This window comes from Oratosquilla oratoria, chromosome 1 (genome assembly GCF_046742065.1).
Source record: "Oratosquilla oratoria isolate Oo_2021 chromosome 1, ASM4674206v1, whole genome shotgun sequence".
NCBI classification, from domain to species: domain Eukaryota; kingdom Metazoa; phylum Arthropoda; class Malacostraca; order Stomatopoda; family Squillidae; genus Oratosquilla; species Oratosquilla oratoria.
Window position 1 is genome coordinate 77,495,284 of NC_134777.1, and position 18,419 is coordinate 77,513,702.

The window sequence follows — 18,419 nt, forward strand, 5'->3', positions numbered from 1 at the left end:
TATCTGCAATGTCACCATATCTTTATTATTGTCACACTATGTTCTGTCCATATATGCTTTTAGTTGGTACTGTTGTGGTCATGTGATTGAAGTTTGAGCCTGACTGCAATATTTTGCTCTCTGTCTTTACTGTATGAACATGCCCACTCTACTAGTAGTATGCATCAAGGAAGATCAAAGAGCGGTGATCTGATTTCTCTGGTCAGAAGGTGTGTTGGGTTGATATTCACTGGAGGCTTTTAGCACAATACAGGGACTGTGCACTACTGCGCAGAAGTGTGTATGAGTTGATTGAGCAGTTTAAAAGTGGCTGGACAAGAATGAAGCTTGAAGAGGGAGCAGGAATGCTCATCAACCTCCACCACTAATGAGAAGATTCAGCAAGCTCGAGAGATAGTAATGGTGAACTGGTGAGTTATCATCGATGAGGGAGCTTGTTCTCTACAGATTAATCATGGTTCTGCCTATCAAATAATCCACAATGAGCTTGACTTCCATAAAGTCTGTGCAAAATAGGTGCCAAGAAACTTACTGCAGAGCAAAAGTGAAAATGTCTTGAGGTCTGTCACACTTGTCCAGCCACTTTTAAACTTCTCAATCCACTCATACACACTTCTATGTGGTAGTGCACTGTCCCCATATTATGCTAAAAGCCTCTGATGAATTTCAGCCCCTGACACAACCTTTAGATTAGAGAAATCAGGTCGCTGATCTTTGTTCTTTCTTGGTGCATACTACAAGTGGAGTGGCCATGCTTACACTGTAAAGACAGAAAGCAAAATGTTGCAATCAGGCTCAAACTTCAATCATGTGACCACAACAGTACCAACTATAAGCATACATGTGCAGAACACAGTGTGACGATAATAAAGATATGTTATGGCAAAAGTGTGGATAATTTTTTACTCTCCCTCGTATATATTACTTTTAAGTGAGTAGTAGAGTTTCTGTTACAGTTGGAAAATTAACATAATATTTCATAAAAATTTCATGCATTTGTAGTTCTGTACATTTCTTCCCAAACCACATAATACTCACTTCAGGATCACAGGTACTGTAACTGACCACAGCTGAATTTTTCTCAACATCCAACAAGTCTATTGGAACATCACTCTGAAGTAATACATTGTCAATTGCTGTCTGAACTTCTAGGCTCAGTAAGTATGAAGCATCACTCCGATTCAGACTCATCTGATATAAAAGAGAGAAAAAAAAGCTAATATGATGTTATATAACAAATAAATGCCAATGTACTAGTAACCTTGCAAAACAAAGACAAATTACAAAATAGTGATTAATTCAATGGCACTACCTTTACTGAATTAACCCATAGAATACAATGATGGCTATATAGGCGTCATGAGGCACTAGTGAGTATATGAGGATGCAGGCATTGGTGTCTTGATTATATTTATTTTGTAGTTGTAACTGAGTAACCCCTGTCTTCTGTGAACAAGCTTGATCATGTTTTCTGTGGTTATAAACATTCTGGGTGAAAGAGAACAAGTATAACAGATGTAACTTTATATTTTATAATGCATATATTGTGATGCATCATTCTACATCAGGTAACTAATGTATTTACCTAGTTGTATCTTAAAGGAAGGGGAGCTATGCTCATGGTGTCCTGCCTTTGTCTCTTGCAGTGTCTAGTTTGCTCTTAAATTCGTGTATGGTTTTTGCACACACTATTGTTTTGTCCTATTTGTTCCAGATGTCTACCATTCTGTGTGGTAAACTTTTTTTTCAGGTCTCTTCTATAACTATCCTTTTTAATTTTTTTTTTTCATGTCCTCTTGTAAATGTTTCTCTTACCCCAAATTAGTAAGTACTCTATCAGGCACTTCCATGCCTTTCATGATTCTGTAGATGGTCAGTAGGTTGCCTCTTTTTCTTCTTTGTTCCAAAGTCGGTAATTTCAATTTAGCCAGTCTCTCCTTATATGATAGGTTTGAAAGTACTGGGGCCATTTTCGTGGTTACTCTCTGGATTCTTTCAATTTTCTTTATATTCTTTTTGGTACTGGGTGACCAGTGTCACAGCATACTCCAGTCTAGGCCTTATTAGTGTGACTTGTAGTTTTTTAACCATTTCTTCATCTAAATAGGTAAAAGCCACCTTTATTGATCTTAGCAAGTTGTAGGATTCTCCAACAATTTTGTTCATTTGTTTATCAGGGGACAAGTCATTTGAGATAATTACTCCCAGGTCTTTTTCAGATAACACTTTCTTCACTTCCCTTGTTCCAATTGTATATGGTCCTGACATTCTTTTTTTTTTTACTTTTTCCAAACTCCATTATCCTATATTTCCTAAAGTTGAAGTCTACTTCCACTTTTGACTATTTCCAAACCTTGTTTAGGTCTCTCTGTAGTGATTCACAATCTGTTTCGGTTTTCACTTTCCTCAACAATTTAGCATCGTCTGCAAAGAAGCTCATGTAACATTCCACATCTTCATCCATGTCATTCACATAAATAGCAAATATTATTAGAGCCAATACTGATCCCTGTGGAACTCCACTAATCACCTCCCAACCTGAACACTTTTCTCTGAGCACTACTCTCTTTTTTCTACCATGCAGGAAATTCTCCATCCAGGTTACCTTGTATCCCTTCTATGTATTCCATTTTTTCCTTTTTGTAATAATTTTTGTGTGGTACTTTGTTGAAGGCTTTCTGTAAGTCTAGGAAAGTACAATCATCCCATCCATCCCTTTCTTGTATTATATCTATTAGTCTTGAGCAGAAACAGATTAAATTTGTAGCACATGATCTTCCTTGTCTGAATCCAAATTGTCTTGAGTTTATAATATTGTTTTTGTCCAGGTGTTTTATCCATCTATTCTTGATCATTTTTCCACAAATTTTGGCTACGGTGCTTGTAAGGGAGACCGGTCTGTAATAAGTTGGTTCTTCTTTGTTTCCTCCTTTATATATTGATACAATGTTGGCATTTTTCCAGTCTTTTGGTATTTTTCCTTCTTTGAGTGAGCAACTTGTTATGATGTATATTTTGTCCATTAATTCTTCTTTACATTCTTTTAGTATCCAATTTGCAATTCTGTCTAGGCTGTGGGATTTCCTAATGTCAAGGTTCATTAATTGATCCATTATTTCTTTTTGTGTTATTGTTATTCCCCGTCTGGGGTATTGGCTGCATGTTATCGTGGCAAAGTAGCATGCAGTTGATACTTTAGGGTCTATATGGGGCACCCCTATGGACCAGAGCCACACATCATTTTGTCTGTGATAGAGGAGGACTCTGTTCACAGAGAAATGATGACACTTTTATTATACTGTGACTGTCCCTCTGTTATGCTGTCCCTCAACCCCTTGTTGCTGTCCTGTACCATTTCTCTGAATATTCATTTCCTTTTTCACCTACCCTGTGGTGGGGGATAGAATACTGCCACCAAGTATTCCTACTTGAATCATAAGAGGTGAGAAAAACAGGAGGGGGATTAGGACTAGGCATCCTTCTCCCTGTAGCCTGACAGGGAACATTCCTAAAAAAAAGTAAAGGCATAAGAGGGTCTAGGAGTTTTCCAACCAGTACCCTAAGGTTTGGGTCTCTTAATGTGCATGGATGTAGTACAGATGAGAGTAAAAGGGAAGAGATAGGCAGTATGTTTGTGAGAAGAAAGATGGATGTGTTGGCATTGAGTGAAACTAAGTTGAGAGGGAAGGGCGAGTGTGAGTTTGGGAGTATAGTTCGTAGGTTCTCAGGAGTGAAGAGAGGGCAAGGGAGAGAAGGGGTGGCTATACTAGTAAGTGAAGAGATAGGTAAGCGTGTAGTGGAGCGGAAGGAGGTTTCTTCAAGGTTAATGTGGATGAAGGTGAAACTGGGAAAGGAGATGTATTTACCTAGTTGTATTACACAGAAAGGGGAGCTATGCTTGTGGTGACCCGTCTTTGTATCTCGCAAGATCAAGTTTGTTCTTAAATTCTTGTATTGTGCTTGCACACACTATTTCTTCATCCAATTTGTTCCATACATCTATCACTCTGTGTGGGAAGCTGGTCTTTTTCAGGTCTCTTCTGTAGTTATCCTTTTTGAGTTTCATTGCATGTCCTCTTGTTTTTCCTCTATCCCACTTTAATAAGTCCTCTCTATCAAGGCATTCTTTTCCTTTCATATCTGTAGATGGTTAATAGGTCCCCTCATTCTCTTCTTTGTTCCAGGGTTGGCAATTCCATTTCGACTAGTCTTTGTTCATGTCAGGTTTGAAAGTGTTGGGACCAACTTTGTCATTGCTCTTTGTATTCTTTCTAATTTTCTTATATTCTTTTTTGTACTGGGTGACCATATCAGTGCTGCATATTCCAGTTTTGGCCTTATCAGTGTTTGTAATATTTTCTTGATCATTTCCTTATCCAGGTATTTAAAGGCCACCTTTATTGATCTCAACAAATTGTATGTTTCTCCTACTGTTTTATATGTTTATCTGGCGACATGTCTTAGGTGATGATTACTCCTAGGTCCCTTTGAGAATTTACTTTTTTTTTACTTCTTTTCCATCAATTTTATACTGTCCTGTTATTTTCTAGTTTTTTCCAAATTCAATTATACTGCACTTCTTGATGTTGAATTCTACCTCCCATCTCTTACTCAACTCTGAGACTTTGTTCAGATCACTCTGTAATGAGTCACAGTCTATTTCGGAGTTTATTCTCTTCAATAATTTTGCGTCCTCTGCAAAGCAGTTCATGTAACTTTCAATGCCTTCGTCCATGTCATTTACATATATAGCAAATATTATTGGAGCTAATACTGATCCCTGTGGGAGGCCACTACTCATTTCTTCCCATTTTGAATATTTGTCTCTGAGCACCACTCTCATTTTTCTTCCATGTAGGAAGTCTTCCATCCAATTCAATAGTTTTCCATGTATGCCTCCTATTGTTTCCAGTTTATCTAGTAATTTTTTGTGTGGTATCTTATCAAATGCCTTTGGAAGTCCAGGAATGCACAGTCTGTCCAGCCATCCCTTTCTTGCAATATATCTTTCAATCTTGAATAGAAACAAATTAAATTAGTGGTACATGATCTTCCCTGTCTGAATCCAAATTGCCTCGGGTTCAGCATATTATTCTCCTCCAGCCAATACCGTCTGGGGTATTGGCTGCTTGTTATTGTGGCAAAGTAGCATGCAGTCGATACTTTAGGGTCTATATGGGGCGCCCCTACGGACCAGAGCCACACATCATTTTGTCTATGATAGAAGAAATTCTGTTCATAGAGAAATGATGACACTTTTATACTACGACTGTCCCTCCGTTATGCTGTCCCCCAACCCCTTGTTGCTGTCCTGTACCATTTCTCTGAGTATTCTCTTTCTGATTGGGGGAATTCCCTGTGGTGGGGGAAAAGAATACTGCCACCAAGTTTTCCCACTTGGATCGTAAGAGGCGAGAAGAAAGGGACGGGGAGAGGGACTAGGCATCCTTCTCCCTGTAGCCCCACGGGGCACACATCCTAAAGACAAAAGTGAAGGCATAAGGGGTGCTGGCGGGCCTCGGGCCAGCACCCTAAGGTTTGGGTCTTTTAATGTGCGTGGATGTGGTACAGATGAGAGTAAAAGGGAAGAGATAGGTAGTATGTTTGTGAGAAGAAAGTTGGATGTGCTGGCTTTGAGTGAAACTAAGTTGAAAGGGAAGGGTGAGTGTATGTTTGGGAGTGTAAGTGGAAGGTTATCAGGAGTGAAGAGAGGGCGAGGGAGGGAAGGGGTGGCTATTCTAGTAAGTGAGGAGATAGGTAAAGGGGTAGTGGAGTGGAAGGAGGTTTCCTCAAGGATAATGTGGATGAAAGTGAAACTGGGAAAGGAGATGTGGGTCTTTGTAAGTGCATATGGGCCGGGCAGTGAGAAGAGCATGGAAGAAAGGGAGGCCTTTTGGATAGATTTAAATGAGTGCATAGAGGGTTTAGGAAGAAATGTCAATGTAATAGTACTGGGAGACCTTAATGCTAGAGTGGGAAATGGTCCAATCGATGGAGTGGTTGGGAAGTGTGGAGTTCCAGGAAAGAATCGTAGTGGAGAGTTGATGGTGGAAATGTGTCTAGAAAGAGAGTTGATGATAGCAAATACAGTGTTTCGGAAGAAAGTCAAGCATAAGTACACATGGGAGAGGGTGGTGGAGGGAAGGGTGGTAGATAGAGCGCTAATGGATTATGTAGTGGTAAATAGGATTATGATAGGAAGAGTTAAGGATGTACATGTGCTAAGGGGAGAGGGTGGGGGAATATCAGATCATTTTTTGGTGGAAGGTAAGTTGAGAGTGGAGGATAGATGGAGAAGGAGGAAAGGGACAAAAGGTAGGGAGGTTCTTAGAGTGAACTCCTTGAATGAAAAGGAAAAGGAGAAGGAGTACGAAAAGAAGCTGAAGGAGGAGTGGGAGGGAGTAAAGGATAGAGCAGAGATGGGTGTGGAGGAGGAATGGGGATGGTTCAAGGAGGGAGTCTTAAAGTGTGCAAGGATGGTGTGTGGAACAAGAAGGACAGGGGGAAATAGAAGAAAGGGTAGTGAATGGTGGGATGAGGAAACAAAGAAGGTTGTAGAAGAGAAGAAGCGAGCATTCACAGATTGGTTACAAAAGAGGACAGGGGAGTCATATGAGACGTACAAAGAAAAGAAAAGAGAAGTAAAGCAAAAGGTAAAGGAGGCAAAGAGGAGAGCAGATGTGAAATGGGGTAGGAGTATGACAGAAAATTTTGAAAGTAATAAAAAGATGTTTTGGAAAGAAATTAAGAGAGGAAGAGGAGGCGAATCAAGTAGGGAAGAAAAGGTAAAAGGTACAGATGGAGAGTTGATAATGGAAGAGATGGCAGTGAGGGGAAGATGGGCAGAATATTTTAGGGAGTTGCTGAATGTGAAGGAGGATAGGGAAGGAAAGATAGCTGCAGTGGGAAATACGAAGAAAATGAGAGTGATGAGTGAGGAGAATGGAGGAGAAATAAGGAAGGATGAGGTGAAGGCAGTTGTAAAGATGATGAAAGCAGGTAAGGCACCTGGTCTGGATGGATGTCATGCAGAATGTCTGAAAAAGGGAGGTTCAGTGATGGTGGACTGGTTGGTGAGATTATTTAATGTTTGCTGGAGAGAGGGTAGAGTACCGGAGGACTGGAGTAGTGCCTGTATAGTTCCTCTTTACAAGGGAAAAGGGGACAAGTGTGAATGTAGTAATTTCAGAGGGATTAGCCTGTTGAGTGTAGTAGGGAAGACTTATGGGAGAATCTTAATTGAGAGGATTAGGAGAGGAACAGAAGGAGTAATTGGTGAGGAACAGTGTGGATTTAGGACGGGTAGAGGTTGTGTAGATCAGATCTTTGTGGTAAGACAGATATGTGAGAAAGCTATAGGAAAGGGGAAGGATGTTTTTTGGGCTTTTATGGATCTGGAAAAGGCTTATGATAGGGTAGACAGAAAGGCACTGTGGGAGGTTATGCAGATTTATGGGATAGGAGGAAAGCTTTTGGGAGCTGTCAAGAGTTTTTATGTGAGTAGTAGAGCATGTGTTAGGATTGGAAATGGAGAGAGTGAGTGGTTTGAAGTAAAGGTGGGACTTCGTCAAGGATGCGTTATGTCGCCCTGGCTGTTCAACTTATACATGGATGGGGTGGTGCGAGAGGTGAATGCTAGGGTAGTGAGTCAGGGATTGGATATGGTTAAAGAAAATGGAGAAAAGTGGGAGGTGAGCCAGCTGTTGTTTGCGGACGACACTGCGCTTGTGGCAGGGTCAGAGGAGGGATTGAGGAAGCTGGTGGCAGAGTTTGGGAGAGTATGTGATAGAAGAAAGCTAAAGATAAATGTGGGTAAAAGTAAGGTGATGAGATGTACAAGGGGTGAAAGTGGCAGTAGACTGGAAGTGAACATTAAGGGAGAGCGACTGGAGGAAGTGGATAGTTTTAGATACTTGGGTGCAAGTGTAGCAGGAAAAGGTGGAGTGAAGGTGGAGGTAGAATGTAGATTGAGAGAAGCGAGTAAATGCCTTGGTGGTTTAAAGAGTGTAATGAGAAATAGACATTTGGGAATGGATGCGAAGAGGAGACTGTATGAAGGAGTGATTGTGCCAACAGCACTGTATGGGGCAGAAACGTGGAACATAAGAGAAGAAGAGAGAAGGAGTTTGAATGTGTTTGAGATGAGGTGTCTGAGAAGTATGGTGGGGGTTACTAGGCTAGATAGAGTGAGAAATGAGGAGGTGAGGAGGAGAACAGGGGTGAAAAAGGATTTGGGAGAGAGGGTTGATGAAAGAATATTAGGATGGTTTGGACACATGGAAAGAATGAGTGAAGAAAGACTAGTAAAAGAGGTATGGAAGGCAGATGTGGAGGGAGTGAACATGAGGGGACGTCCTAGGATGAGGTGGATGGATGGGGTGAAGGTGGCTTTGGGGAAGAGGGGAATGTCTGTTGAGGAAGGAAGGGAGAGGACGGAAGACAGAGGTGAGTGGAGAATGGTTGTATATGGATGATGTTGTGACTGCATGAGGAGGAATGGGCGGGGGGGTGGGGGGTGTTGTAGTATGTGTGAGTAAATTTTGACGCAGCCCGAAGGGATTTCTCCCCGTCCTCTCCTTATATGCAAAGGGGGACGGAGAGGGGGGGTCGCCGATTAAATGAAGCGGCCTTGCTGTGGATGTACTGTGTCTTGCGACACTGCTTCTGACCCAGGGCGGTGGGCAGGGTTCAGGGATGACCCGTCATCCAGGAGGTGCTCAGATGAGAGGAAGGGTGGGAGGGGTGTGGAGTGTATTTAGGGATGAAATGGGTGGGAGTGTTTTTATGCCTTTCCCTTTGTGGCTACCTCCCTTGGAAGGGGGAAAAAGCCTTGGTATATGTATGTAGATATTTTTTCCATCTATTTTTGATGATTCACAAATTTTAAATATTGTACTCGTTAGGGACACTAGTCTATAATTTGTTGGATCTTCCTTATTTCCCCTTTTATATATTGGCACTTTATTGGCATTTTTCCAGTCCCCTGGTAGTTTTCCTTATTTGAGTGAGCATTCAATTATTTTGTATATTTTTCCTGTTAGTTTGTCCATACATTCCTTTAGTATCCAGTTTGCAACTCTGTCTGGTCCATGTGATTTGTTAACATCAAGCTTTAGTATTTGATTCCTTATTTCATTCTGAGTAATGTTTAATTTCTTCAATGGAGGAAATCTTACTTCGATTCTTTGATCACAGTTTTCCAGATTTTTTTCCTCTTTGGTGAATACAGATTTGAAATGTTTGTTCATAATATCTGCCATTTCTATATCTTCTGTGTATTCTTGATTACCTTGATGTAATTTAAGTATTTCCTGTTTATTTTTTGGCTTGCCATTTAGATATCTATAAAATAATTTGGGTTGATCTTTACATTTATCTATTATGTTCTTTCATAATTTCTCTTTTCTTCTCTACGTGTTTTTACATATTCATTACTTTGGTGTATATTTTCCATTTCTCAGGTTTTTTTTTATTTTTTCCACCTTTTCCAGGCTTTATCTCTTCTGTATTTTGCCTCACTGCACTTTTTATTAGGTATACCAAGATTTTATATATACCCTTTCCTGTTTTTGTCTAGGTACATTCTTATCTACTCCTTCATTATAGATCTCCTTTCAAATTGTCCATTTCTCTTCCACCTTTATTTCTTCATTATTAATTTTTTTTCTAATTTGCTTCTCGAAAGAATTTTCTAAGTTTCTCAAAATCAGTTTTGTTGTACATTAGTCTTCCTTTTCTGTATTTTTTGTTAATTTCTATATTTGCTTCTTCATTTAATTCTAGTTCTATTAGTATGTGATCACTTTTTCTAATTGGTGTCTTGTATTCGATTTTATCCACAATTTCAGGTTCTGATGTGAATATCAAATCCAATCTTGAGGGTTCATTGTTATTTTTATATCTGGTGTTTTCCTTGACCCACTGCGTCAATGTGTAATCATTGGTCATTTCCAGTAATATCTTTCTCCACCTTTCAGTCATCTCTTCCCAACATATTTCTTTCGAGTTAAAATCACCCATAATTACCAGATTTCCTTCTTTCTTTAGAATTTCATTTAGTGTTTTTCTTGTGTCTTCCAGCATTTTGGAGTGTTCACTTTCATTCCATGTGTGTTTTAGGTGAGACATAAATCACTGCATACTTTCTATTTTTCATATCTCTATCCTCAACTCTTATCATTCTTTCCTTCTGTAATTTTTGTCGCATTTAGGCCTTTCTTGGTTAGTAACATCATTCCTCCACCCTGCTTTGTTTCTCTATTTCTGTACCAACAATTATATAATCCTTGTCCTGCACTATTTGGTGGTAATGATCCTTTCAATTTTGTCTCCACAATCCCCTTTATATCTGGTTTTTCTTGTTCCAGATAGTCATTCAATTCATCTATTCCTGATATCAACCCATCTATGTAGGTCTATGTTATTTAATTTTTTTTCCTTTTCTTCCTTTTCTTCTTTCTCCTGCATTTCCTTTTCCCTTATGTACCATTTCCTCAGTCTCAAGTCCATCACTCTCCAAAAAAAAACCTTCCTTTCTTTTTCTGTTCTTTTCTTGTTCTTTTCCTTAGCTTCCTCTTTAAGTGTTTTTTCCTTTTCTTTTTCCTCATCATTCAGTTCCTTTTTTATCCCTAGATTTTTGTAGTTTTTACTTTTTGCTAGTTTTCTATGTTTGTAAATATTTCTTCTGCTATTCTCTGTGAATTAAGTTTTACTTTAAGAGGTCTATTCCTCTCTTCAGAATATTTGCCCATCCTATAGATATATTCTATTGACTTTTCGTGTCCTTGGCCCTCATCCTGTATTTCTTTTAGTATTTCTATCACTATATTCTTCTCCTCTTTTTCCCTTTGGAACCTTATTAGACCATGTTTTTCTTTGATACCATAGATTACAATACATTTTTTTTTTGTCTATTGTATCTCTTACCCATCTCTTTTTTTTTCTTTTTTATTACTTCTATTACTGTGTCCTTTGTACTTTCTTTCATTTGTTCTTTGACTATTTCTTTAAATAGTATTTTTTGGTTTTCTTGTCTTCTTTCATTTGGGTTTTTTGTAAGTGCATATGGGCCTGGTAGTGAGAAGAGTATAGAGAGGAGGCTTTTTGGATAGATTTAAATGTGTGCATAGAGGGATTAGGGAGAAATATCAATGTAGTAGTATTGGGAGACCTTAATGCTAGGGTAGGAAATGAACCAATAGATGGAGTGGTTGGGAAATGTGGAGTTCCAGGAAAAAATCGTAGTGGAGAGTTGATGGTGGACATGTGCCTAGAAAGAGAATTGATGATAGCAAATACATTTAGGAAGAAAGTCAAGCATAAGTACACATGGGAGAAGGTGTTGGATGGAGAGGTGGTAGATAGAGCATTAATGGACTATGTAGTGGTAGATAGGAGTATAATAGGGAGAATTAAGATGTACATGTTCTAAGGGGAGAGAGTGGAGGAATATCAGATCATTTTTTGGTGGAAGGTAAGTTGAGAGTGGAGGATAGATGGAGAAAGAGGGAAAAGACAAAAGGTTGGGAGGTACTTAGAGTAAACTGCTTCAATGAGAAAGAAAAGGAGAAGGAGTACAAGAAGAAGCTGAGAGAGGAGTGGGAGGGAGTGAAGGATAGAGTAGGACTAGGAGTCGAGGAGGAATGGGGAATGGGGATGGTTAAAGGAGGGAGTCACAAAGTGTGCAAAGATGGTGTGTGGAACAAGAAGGACGGGAGGAAATAGAAGAAAGGGTAGTGAGTGGTGGGATGAGGAAGCAAAGAAAGTTGTAGAAAAGAAGAAACGAGCTTTCACAGATTAGTTACAAAATAGGATGAGGAAATCATATGAGAGGTACAAAGAAAAGAGAAGAGAAGTAAAACATAAGATAAAAAAGGTAAAGAGGAGACCAGATGTGAAATGGGGTAAGAGTATGACAGAAAATTTTGAAAGTAATAAAAAGATGTTTTGGAAAGAAATTAAGAGAGGAAGAGGAGGCGAATCAAGTAGAGAAGAAAAGGTGCATATAGAGAGATTTTAATGGAAGGGAAGGCAGTAAGAGCAAGATGTGCAGAGTATTTTAGGGAGTTGCTAAATGTGAAGGAGGATAGGGAGGGAAAGGCAGTTGCAGTGGGAAGAGCTAAGAAAATGACTGTGATGAGTGAGGAAAATGGAGGAGAAATAAGGAAGGATAAAGTAAAGGCAGTTGTTAAGATGATAAGAGCAGGTAAGGCACCTGGTCTGGATGGATGCCATGCAGAATGTCTGAAAAAAGGAGGTACAGTGATGGTGGACTGGCTGGTAAGGTTATTTAATGTTTGTTGGAGAGAGGGTAGACTGCCAGAGGACTGGAGTCCTGTATAGTTCCACTTTACAAGGGAAAAGGGGACAAGTGCGAGTGCAGTTTCAGAGGGATTAGCTTGTTAAATGTAGTTGGGAAGGCATATGGGAGGGTCTTGATTGAGAGGATTAGAAGAGGAACAGAGGGAGTAATTGGTGAGGAACAGTGTGGGTTTAGGACAGGTAGAGGTTGCGTAGATCAGATTTTTATGGTAAGACATATATGTGAGAAAGCTATAGGAAAAAGTAAGGATGTTTTTTGGGCTTTTATGGATTTAGAAAAGGCTTATGAGAGGGAAGACAGGAAGGCACTGTGGGAGGTATTGTAGATAAATGGGATGGGAGGGAAGCTTTTAGGAGCTGTCAAGAGTTTTTACGAGAGTAGTAAAGCGTGTGTCAGGACTAGAAATGGAGAGAGTGAGTGGTTTGAGGTAAAGGTGTGACTTTGTCAGGAATGTGTTATGTCACCCTGGCTGTTCAATTTATACATGGATGAGATGGTGTGAGAGGTAAATACAAGGGTGGTGGGTCAGGAATTGGAGATGGCTAAAGAAAATGGAGAAAAGTGGGAGATAAGCCAGCTGTTGTTTATGGATGACACTGCACTTGTAGCAGGATCAGAGGAGGGATTGAGGAAGTTAGAGAGAGAGTTAGGGAAAGTGTGTGAAAGAAGGAAGTTGAAGATAAATGTGGGTAAAAGTAAGGTGATGTGATGTTCATGGGGGAAAGTGGCAGCAGACTGGAAGTGAATATTAAGGGAGAGAGACTGGAGGAAGTGAATAGTTTTAGATACTTGGGTGCCAATGTGGCAGGAAAGGGAGGAGTGGAGGTGGAGGTAGAATGTAGATTGAGAGAAGCAAGTAAATGCCTTGGTGGATTAAAAAGTGTAATGAGAAATAGACATTTGGTAATGGATGCTAAGAGGAGATTGTATGAAGGAATGATTGTGCCGACAGCACCGTATGGGGCAGAAATGTGGAACATAAGAGAGAAAGAGAGAAGGAGTTTGAATTTGTTTGAGATGAGGTGTCTGAGAAGTATGATAGGGGTTACTACACTGGATAGAGTGAGAAATGAGGTGGTGAGAAGGAGAATAGGGGTTGAAAGGGAGTTGGGAGATAGGGTGGATGAAAGAATATTGGGATGGTTTGGACACATGGAAAGAATGAGTGAAGAAAGACTAGCAAAAGAGATATGGAAGGCAGATGTGGAAGGAGTAAACATGAGGGGGCGACCTAGGATGAGATGGATAGATGGAGGAAAATTGGCTTTGGGGAAGAGGGGAATGTCTGTTAGGGAAGGACAGGAGAGGATAGAAGACAGGGGTGAATGGAGAATTGTTGTATATAGATGATGTTGTGATGCATGAGGTGGAATGGGTGGGGGATGGGAGGTTAGGGCGTATATGTGAGAAAAATTTGACGCAGCCCGAAGGGATTTCTCCGTCTTCTCTGTTTCTGCATGCGGGGACGGAGAGGGAGGTTCACTGATTTAATGAAGCGGCCTTACTGTGGATGTGCTGTGTCTTGCAACACTGCGGGCAGTGGACAAGATGCAGGGATGACAAGTCATCCAGGAGGTCCCAAGATAAAAGGGAGGGAAAAGGGAGGAGGGGAGTGGAATGTGATAGGGATGGAATGGGTGGGAGTGGTTTTTATGCCTTTGTTTTTTGGCTACCTCCCTTATAATGGGGAAAAAAGCCTTTGGTACATATATGTATGTAAATAAGTAAACTATATATATATATATATATATATACAACCACTCCTCGTTTAATGACCTACTCGGTTAGCGACGACGCGGAGTTACGACGGGTTTTATGACAGACCAATATTCATTTAACGTAAATCTCCCGAAGTTACGACGTCGTGTACGATAATTAAGTTGGCTGAGGCAAATTTGTATGATGTTATAAATGAACTTGTACGGTGGATATTAGCTGTGAGGTAAAGTGTTCTGAAGCTTAGGTCTACATTACCATCCTGCAAGCTGCACAAACTACCTGGGGTACAGTACATACCGGTATTGGTAAATTTTTAGTTTCGACCATGAGCGCAATATAGCAATAGAAAATTAATTATTAATTTTGTAAATTATAATGTATCAATGTAATATACAATTTTGTGAGCGGAAATAAAAGAAAAAAAAAAGTGCGAAAACAGATTTCGTAAGTAACGAAGTCATGTCGGATGAATGGTACACCATGTTTGTTATGATAGATTCCGACATTGAAGAAATGAAAGGATGATAAATTTGTCTAACCTAAACTAAACTAACCTAACCCGTGTTTAATAAATCACCTGCAAATTAAATGTCATCCGGCTCGTCCTCGTTGTCGTCGTCGTGAGAGACGTTGGCGGGCTTTTCAACCACTCTCTCGGCTTGTGGGGTATACAAAGTTATTGCAGCTTGAAGGAATGCATGTATCTCCGCACCATAACATTCCTTCAAGAAAATATACCTGGCGAGGTAGTCGGAAGTACCGAGGCCGTCAATTGACAGATGACAAGATGGCGTCCTGATCCTATGCTACCGACTTCGTTCATTAGCATATTTGCTTGTAGCAAGGTATTCTTTACCTCCATTTCCGCCCACAAAATTGCATATTACCTTGATACATTTTAATTTACAAAATTAATAATTAATTTTCTATTGCAATATTGCGCCCATGGTCGAAACTAAAAAAATACCCCGGTATTTGATATGGAATGTCAGCATACGCGGATTTGGTCATATATGGTAATTTCAGGAACCTAACCACAGTAAATAAACAGTAAATAAAGCTTTAATGTACTGTATAAAGGAGGGAAAATACACGAAAATAAGATATGTATTGCTGGACATTGTACATACAGTACATGTACGTATATGTATACACTTTCGCTTAACGACCAATTCGGTTAACGACGGCGACGCTGGTCCCAATTGTCGGTGTTAAACGAGGAGTGGTTGTATATACACACACACACATGTCAGTTGAAGTGACAGTGAAGTTTGGAATTCCAGGAAAACTTCAAAATTTGTGGATCTCAACGATGGGAGGAGTACCTTTGTTGTACTGGTAAGGAAGAGGAAAGCTTGTGGTGTAGTGGGAAGGTGAAGAAAAAGAGAAAGGGAGGGATTATTGAGGAACATGGAAGGAAATGAGGAAGGAGACGAACGGGCTCCCCCGGATGTCAAAAGGAATGTCAACATAAGGGCTGCAGATGACGGAGGTGAAGTCGAAAATATCAGTAAAGGCACTAGAATTAGAAATATAGATAAGAACAACACAGAAAGTGGAGATAGTAATTTCCATGGATTTAATGAGGGAGGGGATGCCAACTTCCCCCGACTAGCGAGTCTAGAGGAAAAACTAGAGAAAATGAACGAACAGTGGGAGGTTAGGTTCAGCCAACTTACACGGATTACACAAAGAGTTGATAAATTGGAAGAACTAAAGAAGGTAATAGGGTTATTAAAAAGCCAGCATTAGGAAACTCTGATCATAATATGCTGTATTGTTTGCCTATATATAGACAAAAGTTGAAAATGGATGAATGTAAGAAACTATATCTATGTAAATGGTCCAACGATTGTTCTCTTACTTTACAGGAATGCTTCAATTGTACAGATTTTTCAGTGATGTATGATGAAAATTGTGGAATTGATTTTAATGTCGAAGTGTTTACAAGCTACATAGATTTCTGTGTTAGTATGGTGGTACCCATTAAGGAAGTTAAAACATATCCGAATAACAAACCTTGGGTTACTAAAGATCTAAAAATTTGGTTAAACGAAAAGAAAATAGCTTTGTCATCTGGTAATAGGAATGTAATTAAGAATGTACAGAAGGAGTTAAATGTTAAAATCAAGCATGCTAAATTGATGTATAAAAATAAAGTTGAACATTTATTTCGTACAAATAAGACTAAAGATGCATGGACTGGGCTTAAACACCTTTGTGGCTATCAAACTAAAAACTCTATGCCTGACCCAGATAACATAGTTGAGTACGTAAATGAACTAAATCGTTTTTATGCTAGGTTTGATGACAAAATTTGTTGAAATGAATGTTTTGATGTGTTAAGAAATATAAATAGTGTAAATGATCCACCTATCATGATCTCTCAAGATGACGTATTTTTATCATTAAAAAGAGTTAAGACTGGTAAATCTGGTGGTCTAGATAACATTGGTGCAAATGTGTTGAAATTGTGTTGTCAACAATTGCTTAAGCCCTTACATGTTCTATTTCAAGCCTCACTCAATCAGTGTAAAGTTCCATCATTGTGGAAAACCTCAGAAATTATACCAGTCCCTAAGATAAAGCAACCTGTTGTAATGAATGACCTAAGACTTGTTGCTCTCACATCATTAGTGATGAAATGTTTTGAAGATATTGTTAAAAAATGTCTAGTATGCAGTTTGCCTATTGTAAGGGAAGATGTGTAGAGGATGCCACTACATTCTTATTACACCAAGTGACACAACACCTTGACACAATCATGCACACAAACAACACAACATACACTCTATAAAGGATTTGTGGGAAAACCCAGTTTCGGCTCTGGCATTCCTTGGGGAGACGGGACTGCTCGGACAGACAGTCTAGGGAACGACAACAACAACAACAACACCTTGACACAATGAGATCAAATTATTTACCTATGCAAGAATCTTATTTATTGATTTTAGTAGTGTGTTTAATACCATACAACCACACATCTTGTTGAATAAACTCTTCTCTATGAATGTTAACAGTAGACTAATCTACTGGATTTATAGCTACCTAACAGAAAGACCTCAATTTGTTAAACTAAAAAAATGTTAGATCAGATATTATTGTCACAAACACTGGTGCCCCGCAGGGCTGTGTTCTTTCGCTCCTTTTATTTTCTCTTTATACCAATGATTGCACTAGTGAATATGAAAGCTGTTCATTAATTAAATACGCTGACAACACTGTGATCATTGGGAAAATAACATGATAATGAAAGTGAATACAGTTCTCAAGTAAATAATTTTGTTAAATGGTGTGATAATAATTATTTGAATTTAAATGTAAAAAAGACAAAGGAAATGTTAATAGATTTTCGTAAGAAGGAGAGGTGTACTCAAAATCTTGTAATTAAAGAGGAACAGGTAGAAATTGTACATGATTATAAATATTTAGGGGTGCAAATTGATGATCAAATAACTGGCGATGTAAACACAAAAAAAGGTGTATGGCAAACGTATGCAGAGAATTCATTTTCTGAGAATTTAAAGAAATCTAAAAGTTGAAAATACTATTCTTACTATGTTCTATAAGTCTATTATTGAGTCAACTCTATGTCTTGGTTTAAAAACGCTCTGTGGGTGCTTAACTGTAAAAAACAAGAGGAAATTCAAAAAGGTTGTGAGAATTCCTGGTAAATTGGGTGTAAAGGTAACATCACTAGATGACCTATATTCTAGAAATGTATTGTGTACAACTAGGAAAATAATGAACAACAATACCCATCCTCTCAATGATAACTATGTGTTTTTAAGATCTGGAAAAAGATTGGGTTTGCCTTCACAGAAAACATCTAGATATCAAAATTCATTTGAACCAGTTAGCATTAAATTGTATAATTCTGTCCATGCAAAAAGGTAAAGTTATTGCTTCCATTGTGTTTTCGATTCTGATGCATGATAAATCTACAGCATGGTTTTTAAAATAGTGTAGTGTGTGTAGTTTTAATCTTGGACCTTACCTTGTCACAGATATTTTTATTGTGGGTTGTACTGTATGTGTGTTGTAACTGTATCTTTGAATGATCTGGATCCACAAAGAGTTTCAATTTGTATCATTACAAATTGACTAAATAAAGTATTTATTATTATTACTATTAAGAATTAAAAAGACAGTTAAAAGAAGTAAAAGATGAGAATGAGGAATTAAAGAATAATAATAAAGAAAATAAAGAGTCCATAGAAAAAGGGGTACAGGGTTGGAGAAAAGTCCAAGAGAACAACAAAATTTATTTTAGAAATATAGTGACACAACAGATGAAAGAACAAACTAAGGACCCAGTTATTAAAGTGATGAAAGAGAAGGAGAATATAGTAAGAGACTTAGCGGACAAAAAGAAATG

General features: G+C 38.8%; 1 protein-coding gene across 6 annotated transcripts in view; it reads right to left on the reverse strand.

The window, feature by feature from the left end:
- LOC143041056 (BBSome complex member BBS7-like) overlaps positions 1-18,419 on the reverse strand; it is a 157,266-nt gene that overhangs the window by 46,076 nt on the left and 92,771 nt on the right. For all 6 annotated transcript variants that reach the window (XM_076212825.1, XM_076213094.1, XM_076213064.1 and 3 more), the window contains one exon: positions 1,039-1,191. In XM_076212825.1, coding sequence (XP_076068940.1) covers positions 1,039-1,191 — 153 coding nt within the window. The remainder of the gene's footprint in view (positions 1-1,038; positions 1,192-18,419) is intronic.